The 12,840-nt window shown below is 40.3% G+C and overlaps 1 protein-coding gene across 6 annotated transcripts in view; it reads right to left on the reverse strand.

Annotated features, from left to right (window-relative positions):
- Window positions 1-212: 212 nt before the first annotated feature.
- The window catches only part of JAKMIP2 (janus kinase and microtubule interacting protein 2), a 68,540-nt gene continuing 55,912 nt past the window's right edge, over window positions 213-12,840 (reverse strand). For 3 of the 6 annotated variants that reach the window (XM_049829856.1, XM_049829853.1, XM_049829852.1), the window contains 5 exons: window positions 12,366-12,443; window positions 11,279-11,482; window positions 9,580-9,645; window positions 7,858-7,930; window positions 213-2,361 (listed from right to left, as the gene is read on the reverse strand). In XM_049829856.1, the coding sequence (XP_049685813.1) occupies window positions 7,880-7,930; window positions 9,580-9,645; window positions 11,279-11,482; window positions 12,366-12,443 (399 nt within the window). In that variant the 3' untranslated portion in view covers window positions 213-2,361; window positions 7,858-7,879. The remainder of the gene's footprint in view (window positions 2,362-7,857; window positions 7,931-9,579; window positions 9,646-11,278; window positions 11,483-12,365; window positions 12,444-12,840) is intronic. The other 3 variants (XR_007509718.1, XM_049829854.1, XM_049829855.1) reach the window with 3 other exon arrangements.

The raw sequence follows: 12,840 nt of genomic DNA on the forward strand, positions 1-12,840 counted from the left end.
TAAAGTTGCTTAGTGATCTACAGATGTCACAGGTGTGGGACGAGACTCTCAAAGGGCCTGACTCCAGAGCTTCAGGACTGAACTGCTAGCAGCACTCTTGGAAAGCACACGTAGGTTTGGGCCACCCTTATCCACAGATTCTTCTGCAGGGGAATAAGAATTTGAACAAAGAGCATGCAACGTACCTGCATTCATTTAATATATCTGCCTACAAACCTGTTTTTTAAAAAATGAACCAACAAACATACAGTTGGTGCAGAATTCAGTAAACCCCTTGACTGAAACAGACTGCTTCAAGAAGATGTGGTCATTCTGTAATTTAAATTAATTTTAAGGAGCAGGAAAAAAAAAAATCACTTGCTAATAGCTTCTAACCTTTGATGGAAGGCTTAACACAATCTCAGGACATGCAAGAAATGAGGATATTAGGAGCCTTTGTGGAGAAATGGAGCCCAGCATTGCAATCCAGTTGGGTGAATGGACATTAATGACTAAAAGCTATTCTGGCCAAAAAATTATCTGTGAGGGGCAGGCATCCTTGATACTTGAGGAACTTCATCTCTGCTATGGCCGAGGAACTGCTTTTGACCTGCTGAGTTGCTGTGGCAAGTTACTTCATTGCTTTGTGCCTCAGTTGCTTCATCTGTAAAAATAAACAAGCAAACAAAGGAAAGACTCTTTGTAAAGCACTTTTAAAGCTTCTGATCGGCAGAGTCTGTGTGCGTAAGATGTTGGTACACAAGCCCTGTTTTGAAGGTTTAAGTAATGCACAGGCTGTATTCTGGCCCTTAGTTTTCTATTTTGTAATACAGACATCCATTTCTCCCAGTTAAAACTAAGGCTCCATTGGGGAAGACACAGCTCAAATAAGGAGCCTTGCCACAGGAACCTGAAGTCTAAACAGGCATGACTTTATTTCCAGGGAAATGAAAACAGAGGCACGGAGAAGTGCATTGTCATGCCCAGCTCGTACAGCACATTGGTGAGAAAAGGGAAGATGGGTGCAGCTGGGCTGCTTTGCCCCCAGCAGGCACAGGACATTCACAATGTTCGCTGCAGGTGTGGCACTCCTCAGGATTCTTACTGACTTACTATAGTCTTACTGACTACAGGGGGCATGGACCTGTGATGCCTCAGAGAGGCACCAGGACTGGGTTCCAGGCTTGGTGATTAGAGGTAAGTAATGCTTTGAAATGCAAACTACTTCTAGTTATTCTTAAGTGTGGAAAAATCTAAACAGGCTAACAATACTTCTTACTTCTAATAAGGATGTGTTCACACAGCTTTTCCCCATTTTTGGTTTATGTGTCATTGATCAGGAAGCCAGCTAACAAAGTCAGTTTGACAAGCCAAACCAAAACATTTGTTCCAAGCTGGGACAAAACAGTTGGAAGCTGATGCTTTGTGGAACATACCACGTGGACAAGGGGGTTGGCTTTTCCCCCCTCTGTCCTCCAACATCTTTCTTTTCTTTCTCAGAAACTACTCTGTAGGTCCAATCCAGTGATCCTCAGTGTATTATTCAAATAGTAAAACCAAGTATAGTCATTATTATCTCAATGGCAGTCTTTAAAGAGTATGAAAAGTATCTGACAATAGACAGGCTGTTCTTCATGGAGGGAGGGTGAAGAGAGATAAGGCTACAAGTGTCAAATCTTCCTTACGCCCGACACCCTCTTCTCCCCTTCCTTTGCCGAGTAGGGTGATGCTTTGTTACGATCTGAAGAGCAAAACATGGTGCCCTGTCTTGCCCATCCTGCAATAAACCAGAACGTGTTTTTCCTTTCTTCCTCCCACATTGCAGCTGTCATTTGTTCCTGAGGTTAAAACCAAAGCGGGAGAGGAGGAGTCCCTGCAGTGAGAAAGCCAGACAGTTCAAACTGAATGCTTTGTTGTCAGCATCTCTCCACGGCTTGTAAGTGTTTCTCCTGCTCTGTCCTGTTAACTTTTGATCGATTTGTGGGATGACAGTGTCACATTTAAACGATTGCCCTGCACAGCAGGGATAGATTTTTCTGTTGTAACTTTGGTTCCATGCCCAAGACACACTGACTTGATCAGCTGAAAGTGGTTCCTTCCCTTTAAGTTCTTCCTAAGTGATGTAGGTTCACAGTTTATTTTTCTTCCCCTTTTGTAATTTCAACATATAGAATTTCGTTAGATGCAGCATATATCATAGCTTGAGACAGGAACTGTCAAGTAACAAATCTTGAATGATGGCTTTAAAATACAAGGTGGTTGCAGTCTTGGCTACAGGTTGTTCATTTTTATACTTTTTAAAATAGGTGTAAACAAGGTTCTCCTCATCGGTGGGGTGGAAGCATTTGCCTTTATAAAGACTTATCTGTGTGGTCGGGCACTCTAAAGATAAAAGAAAAAAAGAACATCTGTATCAGATAAGTGAGAAGTTCCTCTACCTACGTATCCCAGCTGACAAGATGCAGTCTATCAATCAGAAAGTTGAAAAGATCTGTTCTTACAGTTATCAGCATTAAACTGTTTCTGTTTGTCCGTATGAAAGGCATTTGTGAAAATTCTGGGTATTTTGCCAAGCCTCTCCATTTAACCCTATGAAGAACAGCCCTCTGGTCCACAAAAGTCCCCATAGGCATCTTCAGATGAATAGTTACACATCCGTTTCAGTAACTCTTGAACCAAAACTGCAGCAATGAGGCAAACACAGACTGCTCTTGTTCCGAGGAAGCCTACCCTACCTATGGAAAAAGACTGCAGTTCCCAGGTTCAAAACCAGGGGAAAAAAGGGCATATTTTGTCTTTGTTCTCTCAGCATTCAAGCCTATGTGGTAAAATTCACTGAGTGCAAAATCCACGTAGGCCAGACTTCCTTATGTGAGCACAAATAAGTGAATGTGTATATTCACAAGCACAGAAAAAATGCAGGTAGGAAAATCCCACATCAACAGGAACTAGAGAGCTTCTGGTCTGGATACTATATATTGCTGCCCATGGTTTCATTCATGCTTGTCCTTCCTTATCTGAAAAGTACAGCAGTGACTGCTGTGCTTACTTCGAGAAAGAAACCAGAAAGTATAATCTGCAATTGCATTGTGGTTTGCTCTCATCCAGTTAAAAGGTTGGTTAAAGGATAAACGACAGCAAGGCACAAATGAAACCAAAGACCTTCCATCATCACATGGCTTCCTAGGTACATTTCAAGGACGCATTGTACTTTTTGTTTGTTTGTTTTATCAAGGATCTGTTTGAAGTCTCTTATGATACGGTTAACAAAGTTAACTTGTACCCAGTGGAAGTAAAGCAATTTTGGAAAGATCCCCCTGATGATAAATATCTCAGTAGTTCTAAGAACCAGAAATCCTGATAGCACACTCCCCATACCATGCTCACCCTGGCTGAGTTAATTCAAATGTCAAAGTCACCTGGGTAGGCAGGCGGTTTTTAAAGTGAGTGGGAAACACATATCAATGTTAGTGATTCTCACTAATTCCATGTATTCCAGCCTGAGAAAATATGACCTTGCTAAAATCCCGCTCAATCTTGCCAACACCATTCCCAAATTGCTTGTGTCTCAAGATTTCCCCTCAGGCATTGAAGGGTGAGGATCCCACGGAGGGATCTAACAGCTGCTTACCACTGCCCTGTGTTTGAGGAATTGCTACAAGACTTGATGCTTTGCACTTGTAGAGTGACTTGCCTTGGTAAAACACTCTAGATATCATGCTTGCTGTGATGCTGGGCCTGCTGCAGCTGTCTTTACAGTTCAAGGGAGTTGACAGCAACACAGATCCTCTGAAAAAGCATCGAGTTTATATATCCCCCCCACACACACCTCACCCTTCAAGATTTTTCCATTTTCATAGTCCATCTCCCATTCCCTACATCACTATATCTCCACCACTATCGTGGCTACTTCCTCTGCCATTCAGCTCACAGTAATCCATCTTCTTGTTCCCTACCTGACATTCATAGCCAAAGATGCAAAAGCAGGATGGGAAAGGCAAAAGAACCATTCATCTCCTGGGTGGTCCTAGGAGTGGCACAACAGACCAGCAGGCTCTCTGGGGCTGTAAACCACATTTCAGCTATCTCTGATGCTTCTTGTCCTCTCTAATGGGAGCAGAGACATAAGTCATTCGAACTAGACCCTTGTGCACTCCCAGGGCCAGCCTCTATGGAGCAACAGTGAATCCAGCAAATGAAACTCTTCTCATGTTGGAGCTGTAGTTAGAGCAGCCTTCCTGAGCTCAGTGAAGTTACACCAAAGGGATTTACACCTGCTAAGCCTTAGATGTTGTTTAAAACAAGCAGAAAACCTACTGAAGGAGATTGGACCAGGGAGAGGGTTGGGGGTGGAAATGAAGTCTTGACATGATCCCTAAGGGATCTATGTAAAACCCCAGCAATTAAATCGGCCTCAACGCTGCTCTGGTTCTGTTGCAGCTGTGACAGTCCTGCTAGTCCTAAAAGGGGCAGAAAAATGCTTACACTTCTTTTGACTATTAGTCCTACTCAGTGAATGTGCCAGTGAAGAGCGCATCAAATTAGCAGATAGCTTGTGCTAGATGTCACCCAGCAGCCACATGCAGGTAGAACAATGACTGCAAGTGAATAATAATAAATCTGCTAGAATTTTAGAAGGAATGTAGAGTTCTGATCAAACACCTCATTAACTTTTCTAACCAGCCAATACCTGCTCTCAAATTAGGCCAAAAGGGCATAAGTGTTATCAGCAAATGTGGAGGTTTTGTTGTATTTTTTTGATGGTCCTGATTATTCTCCTTCTATATATGCGGTTCTCCCTGTCCTGCTTTGAGAAGAGGGAAGGAATGGCTCTTCTGAAAAATTCAGTCTGCCTTTGAATACATTACAGAGTTAATTGTGAGGCTGTTAAAACACATTTTTTCTTAGCATGCAGAGACTGAAATGTTACAGGGCACTTGAGATATTTTCACAGGCTCCAAGACAAAGAGTTAATCAGCACTGCTGGAATTCCAATGTAACAGAATCATGGGGGGGGGGGGGAGGGGGGGGGGCGTGGGGGGGTGTCTATTTTGGGAAATGCTTATTTCAAAAGATACAGGTATATACCTGCAATTCCTGAAAAGCCAAGAAGTGACTCATCCATGTTATGTCTCTAATTCGTAGTTCATCTTCCTTTCTCTTCTGTGCTGGCATACCAAAACCATGCATACAGCCTCAGGAAGCGTACACTGACATTTTTGTCCCGGGACTGAGGATTTCCTACTCTAAGTTCGATTACAGGTGGATTAAATTTTTCATGTGAATCATCTTTTTCTTTTCTAAGGAAAAACATCATATCTATAAACAAAAGTAACTGTTATGCATTTTTGTGGATCTTCTTGGCATTTGCATCTACTACTGAGGAGTTTTTTTAAACTTCTGAAAAAAATAATTTCAAAACTAAAAACAATTAAAAAGATCAGGAAGGTGAGTTCTAATATTAATGAAAATTTTATTTTTTATTTCTCAGGATGTATGCTCTACTTCAAAGACTTTATTGGGTGCTCCATCTTAAGAGACAGGATTAGAAAAAAATGTTCAGTAGTTTAATGGAATGAATGCATTTTTAATCAAGGCGACCTAAACTGAGCAAGGGATATCTTTTGAGGCACATTTTCAAAGAAATAAGAACCCCTTCCCCATTTCCTATTTTTCTTCCATCATAGCAGATACCAGCATTAGTAAAACTAGGATGTATAAACTTCTTACTAATTCTGTAGCTGTACCAGAAGAGGCAAATACTCAGTAGAAAACCAATTCCATACCCATACAGGTGGAAAATATAGGTGCAAACTGTACATACAGAAAATTCTCAACCTCTTATTGCCCCAGTTTTTTCTCATATGCTTCACAAGGACTTTATTGTAGCTGTGATAGAAACTGAAAAAAGGACAACAGTATAGGCAAATGGGAAAAACTCATGCAGACAGGTTTTTGCAAATGTCACTATCAGTTCCCTGTGAGTTTTCAATGTGCATCTTAAATCCAAGATTTTTTTTTTTTTTTTTTTTTTTTTTTTTTGACTCTCCCTCTAGGTTGGCTGCTTGTTCTGGACTCATGATTCTGTGGTACAGCAAAAGACAGAGTCATATAAAATTATTTGCTACTACTGTGTACTGTGAATATTTTGGTTTCTTAAAATTAGCCTATATGTAATTTGGCTGTTTTAGAAGACTTCCTGATTTTTTTTCCCCCACTATGAATAAGCAAGAAACTGTAAAATCAAATTTTCACCTGTCATGGCCACTCAAAACATCTCACAGCTGCTGTGCTGTGTCATGGTTCTCCAAAATCCTATGGCAGGAGCATTAGTACGTATGCAGTCATAGCTTAATCTGTTTAATGTTCAGTGGATCAAGGCAGTATGTTTTAAATAGCAGCAACTCTATAATGATATTGGCCATTGTTTACAGAAGCTGTTATCACTGATCTGTCTACATTCCTCTGATTCTTTCTTATGGTTCATTCCCTATTCAGCCCAACCTCCATATATATTGCTGCCTCAGCCCATAAAAACATTCATTTTAGGTCTGGCCAGCCAAAGAAGCAGTGGATTCCAGCTGATGCGGCTAATTCTGAGAGCTCTCTCTGCATCAGCATGAAACTGCAAAAGAAATCCTTGATCTAGCTGAAATGAAGCTTCCCTTAGAAGGAAAAGGAAAACCCACCAAACTGGACCCATACCACTTGGTTATAATCAATACCTTGAATTGCACCTGGAAACAAAGGCTGAGCTAATACAAATGGTGGAAGGGCATGACGAAACATCTTTCACACACAACTGTATTCTCAGCTTGCCTCAAGTGCAGGGCAGAAGAATTTACTCATTGACATAGCTCAAGCTAGAGCTAAGACATACAGTGAGAAATTTAATGGTATGGGCCTGTCCCCAAATCAGAAAATTTTGATCTGTCATTACATGTTCTTGAGTCTTTAACATAACATTATCTAGGCTGTGTTCTACTTCTGTTACCTTGGATCCAAAGAAAGATCCTCCTAGCCCAGCATCCTGGTTCTGAAAGTGGCTAGACACAGAGGGAAAGATGTGAAGGCCATGCACATTATAGTTCCCTGATTTATTTCCCCATCTGCACATTGCTTTATGAGCTCTGAACTTTCAGCTGCTAAGCATGCTGTGGCAAAGACTTCTTTACATCCTACATCGTTAACTATCAATTTTTGTTTACTTTAAACTTATTACATTATAATTGCTTGTACTGGAGGAGACAGCGAATGATAGCAATCTATCCATCCATCCATTCTATCACAAATTTTCTAGACCTCTCTCATACCTCCTTTTAACAGTCTCTCGCTTTCTGAGCAAGAGAAATCCTTCCATCTCGGTCTCCCTCTTCCTGTCTCTCAGCAGCTGATCAGTCTTCCTTGCCTTCCTCTGTATCCTCCTATTTCTGGGCACTAAGCTCTACCTGTTATAATCTCCTGATCTATTTCCTGAATGTCAGTTCAGAGCCCATCATAGTGTGTATATGGTTGAGATTTATAACTGTTTTCCTTCTGCATCACTTTGCAAACATCACCATTGAGTTTCACCTGTAATTCTCTTGGCTATTTGATACTGTGAAATTCTTGTTAGCTTTTATTTTTACAATTCCGAATAGCACAGTATCACCAGCAAGCTTTGACAATTCACTTACAAGTACGTTGGATAGTGTTGGTCTGACTGCAACTCCCTGCGGCAACTCACTAGTGTGATGACCCTTTGTTGTGAACTATTACAAACTGACAACGACCTGCTGAATTCTCTGACTCCAGACATACACAAGAACACACAAGGATGTGATCCTCAGCTCTGTGCAAGAAGTGCTAGATTTGAGGAAAGAAATAAAATAGTCTTACCTTTCCAAGAGGCACATTGACATCAAGGCCAAAGAATAAAGGCAAGAGAGAAGAACAAGAATAGAAATAGAAACTGCAGAAGAAAAAGAAGATTGCATAAAAACTAAAGGTCATGGCATTGTAAGCATCAGGATTATTTTTGCACTCTGTAGGACAATTAGAATAACTATGTGCATTCAGAAAACACTGTATTTCCCTAGTTATTTCTGTAAGTACCATACTACCTCCTAGGCTTAGAAAACAGATCTCATTAATTTTGGTGATGAATTACAATTGGCACCATATTGAAAGCCTGAGGTATAACTGTCACTATGAACCACCACGGGTTGACTGAAGTCACAAAGCTGGTTATCAAAACCAGCATGGGTAATATTTTTAAGTGCGTTAAAAAACAGTGCCTGCAATCCATGCTGGAAATAGCCTGGAAATATATATACACACACACACGCACACACTCATTAATATCAAACCCTAACCATTAAATGTTTAAGAATCTATTTTTGGATGTCTCATTTGAATCATGAATGTGTTGTCTTTGTTGTTGTCATTCACATCTAAGAGATGAGAATTTTTGTGAGTCAAAAGCTCTTTTGAGAATTGACACTAAAAAGTCTCCTACTCAAGGTCTTCATTTGACCATGGCATAAGTTTTGCTTTGTTTTTTTTTTTATTTTATTTTCACCACAGATTATCATCTGTTATTTTTCCAAGTTATATATATTAGAAAGAAAGACACTGAGTCCCTGTAGCACAAAAATATCGAAAGAAAAATGGAAAGAATTATGTGTATCAAGTTTTGCATTATGTCCACTTGTTTCACTTCAGGAACATACGTACAAACTGAAAGGGCTCATTAGCACTACTGTCACTGTACTAATATAGCCATTATTTCATGTTACAATTTACATATGGACATTGATATTTACTAACGTAAGTACACTGGCAAGGCTACCACTAGAGATGCATCTTACACCAGTCTGGCACTTCTAGAAAAGACATTATTGGTGGCAGTACACCACGCCGATGCTATGATCTTTTTTCAGCTATCCTATCTAACCTAGGTACAAGTAGCAAAACTCAATGTGACAGTTGGCCTTATTCACCTAAAAAATGCAGTGCATATTTTGAGAGGGAGAGAGGGAGGGAGGGAGAGAGGGAGGGAGGGAGGGAGAGTGGAAGGGAGGGAGAATGGGTGTGTGTGTATATATATAGTATATATAAAGAATGTGCATATATAGTTCTTTGACAGTTCAGTTTAAGGGCAAGATTCTGGTACCGTATTTGTACTGCATAGTCAATTACAAGCTTCAATAAAGATTATAGCATGAGAACCTGAGTTCCCTAGTCCTTCCAGATAAGGACAATCTTCAAATCTTCACTCAGTCCTTCCTGCTTGCTAGCCTCATCTTGCCTTTAGTGGAAGTATTGCCTGTCTACCAACACAGCATTTAACAGTCAAGTAAAGGCTTCTTCCTTTGGTACAGTATCATCCACCATAATTAAAAGTGTTTGGCATTTATTTCCTAAAATGAAATGTTGTGGAGGAGACTTAAGATTAAAGTCTGTATATACTGAAACACAAATTGAAAAGAAAGCATAGTAGACCACCAACAACAGGTCCACCTGATTCAGCTAAACAAAAAGGTCATGTAGTTCAAGAGAGCTAGGTCGTTACTTTCAAAAAAGTTGATCGGTGTGCTTCAGAAGCATAACAGAACCAACCTTTTCCTCCAGATCCTTAATTTGTCTCTTTTGGATGTCAGTTTTATCTTCTAAATCTCGGATCCTCTGGAAATCAGAAAAGAAAGCATCTAGACTAAATTCTCAGTAAATTTCCTCTGCTGAACAAGTAACTTAATGTTCCAAGTGCCAAAAGCCTACAAATTAACAAATCCATTTCTTTGGCAGGGATAGTCTTGTGTAATACCATGACTCCATCCACTAACCTGACCTAACCCCAGCTTTACCATGTGTACAACTGCTCAAAATATGCTACTGCATATATCTGACTGTATTGTCAGATGCTGGACGTTAATATCAATAGTGGATCTGTTTCATATTATCTATTTTATATTAATCCTGTGTTAAATAGATGGTAAGTGTTAAGATCATGGTTATACTCTTAAGAATTATATTATGATTCATTAAGATTTCTCACAGTTTGATGTGTTGAAAGAGGATTAAAGTGTTATTCTTAGATCTGAAATGATAAATGTATACAATACTATGGAAACATTGATTTTGTAGTGAGCGGGATATATGTAACTTATAGACAAGGTGTATTTTTTTTTAGCAGAGCTAGGTACTTCTAGAAAAATTACATAACATGAGATAAACTTTTGGCCCCTTGGGAGGAGAGGTCCCACAGAACGGGTAACAGAAAATGAGGCCTTGAATCTCGGTATCTTTTCTCTGTTTAGTCAGGGCATAAGACAGCTGGCTAGCAAGCAGCAGAGATCCAGCAAGGCAAACCAGGAGACACCTGGAGGCCCTGGCACCTGGAGAGCAGACAGTGCCCCTGTGACCATCTTCCTAATTGTCTGGAGATGAGACAACTAGCTTATGGCAGCTTTCAAACACTATCTCTTCCTTTCCTTGCCTCTCAGCCTTTCCCAAGCCCATCTGCAACTGAGGCTGGCTAAGCGTTGTTCAAAGAAGCCAGAACTGCTGTGGCAGTGTTAATCAGGGCAGCGGTCATGGCTGAAATCAAGAAGCTCCTCACACTGCAAAGGCCTGGTAAGAAGAAATAAGGGTGGACCACTCTCAAGTCTCTAACTCGGGATCAAGCAGGACTGTGAAAATAAGTCTGTGAAGCAGAAACCCCAACCACTGGGCATATGCTTTCTGTCTTTTTCCCATAAACATTTGAGTAAGTTTTGTTTCATTGTGCACCTGTCACATTAATCAGCATGCTGTGACTGTTTACCATTTTGCTCTAGGACCTCACAGCTTGCAGAGCAGCAAACTTGGTCTTTGAATGCAAAATGTAGTACAATATCTCAGCAGTGAAATGTAACAACTGCTCACTTGGGGAGTGGGGTGGGGTGGGCAGAGCAGAAGTGTCTGGAAAAACAGCTAACTCTCCTGTGTAACACCAGCCAGAAGCATTCATACAGTTCCTCTTGTGCCCAGTCCAATAACCAAGGATGATCATTTTTATTACAAAGCTAGATTCATGTGTACAGAATTCTGGATGAAAACTTTTGATTGGAATTTTAAGGCTCAAAACATGCCAAAACAATCCTCCACAAAGTAGTATCACGTGTTTGTGCACGCAGTAAAGACGCAAAGTATGAAGCAACTCAAAAAACTATATGCCAGGCTCTCTCATGACCTGGAGCTTGCCTACATTTGACCTCAGCTTATGTTCTTATACAGCAAAGCTGAGTAGATACGGATGTGCATGGCTCCTTTTTCTTACCTGATGAGCCTGCTGGAGCAGCTCCATCCTCTCCTGAAGAATCTGGCAATCATATTCTCTGCTTTTCCTCAGCATCTGACGTCTTAGCTTTTCTACTGCTGTCCTTAGCTCTTCCTGCTGTTTTTCAGTGAGTAGTTCCCCAAACTTTATCACCGTTTCTTGCTGCAAAGCATTGTACAAGGTGGCTTCAAGTTCCTGGATCCTCTGGTTGATGCAATACCAAAAGCCAATTAGAGATGAAACATTGTTTAAAACACAGTGGGAGCTGGGGGGTCGGTGGCAGATTCAGGCACCTGCATGAGAGGTGGTCCCTGTGCTCAAGTGCGCAAAAATGTGAAAAACAGAACTCATAAAATGGTTCAGTGTTTTGACAAAAGGATATGAACTTTCATTTTTAAAATATTTTAATCTTAATTTTCACTGCAATCCCTCACTTCAACTTTTTAAGCAGTTACAGACATGATTAGGAGTTGGATAAAATTTTCATACCTATTTTGTAAGTGTAAAGATGAATATTTCACCAATTCTAAAATTTTGACCCCTTGTGCTAAAAACAAAAGAGGAAAGATTGGAGGCCACTGGCAGACTACTTTGCTCTTAATCCTGCTAATCAATGAGCATTCTCATTAACTTGACAAAACAAACATGATGAACTTGCACAGCCAGTTATCAGACCTATGTATCAGAATTTGATATAGCAGCGTTTAGAGCAGGAACTCTTGCTTTTTGTGGCATATTGTCTTCTTGCTATGACATGTGCAAAATGGCCAAGATTCCAGATCTGAGTTCCAGTTGGTTGCACTGACTCCAGTTGGACAAGCCAACATTAATGAGCAGTATCTGCCTTTAACTGACAAAAAGAGTTTCAGACTTCAGGAGATCTGCCTTTTTGTGACATGAAAAACCTAGGTGTCATGTTGAAGCTTTGCAGAGTGCATGGTAGTACATTAGAAGAATGGGAAAAAAAACAAAGAAATAAAAAAAGATACTAAGAAAAAAGCAAAAACCTCTCTTCCTGATCCAACAAGGGTCTGTGTCCTGTGACAGTGCTGGCCAATATGTGCTGTAGAATTTCCTTTGTACATACCATGTATGCTTGGTCAAGAGCTTGCTTCCTGTAGTCTAATTCTTCCTCCAAATAACCTTTTATCTTGCAAAATTGCTCCTACAATGAAGGATCATTTGGACAGAAAAATGAATTAGCTACTCAAAGTACTTTGGGAAGTTGTATTAAATCAACTACAGATATCTGACTCAGGCAGGACTATGAGACTGGTCTTAAACTGGCTCTCTGCAGAGTTATTAATATCTGACTCAGCTAGAAAAGAAGGAAGGGAAAATAGCTGTGGATTGCTTTTGTATTATAATACATCAGATCTACATGGAACTAAATCCATCATCTCTTTGTTGACTTCAGCAATACCACTTGGCATTTCAGTAGCGTAGTTTAGGGGTTCCTGTGTGATTTTTCTCAAGTTACCTCGTCTGGCATCATGGACAACTACTTTTCTGCTTTCTCTTGTTTTGGAAGAAGTGTGAAAGTGCAATAAACTAAACAGAAA

This window comes from Accipiter gentilis, chromosome 26 (genome assembly GCF_929443795.1).
Source record: "Accipiter gentilis chromosome 26, bAccGen1.1, whole genome shotgun sequence".
Classification (NCBI taxonomy): Eukaryota; Metazoa; Chordata; class Aves; order Accipitriformes; family Accipitridae; genus Astur; species Astur gentilis.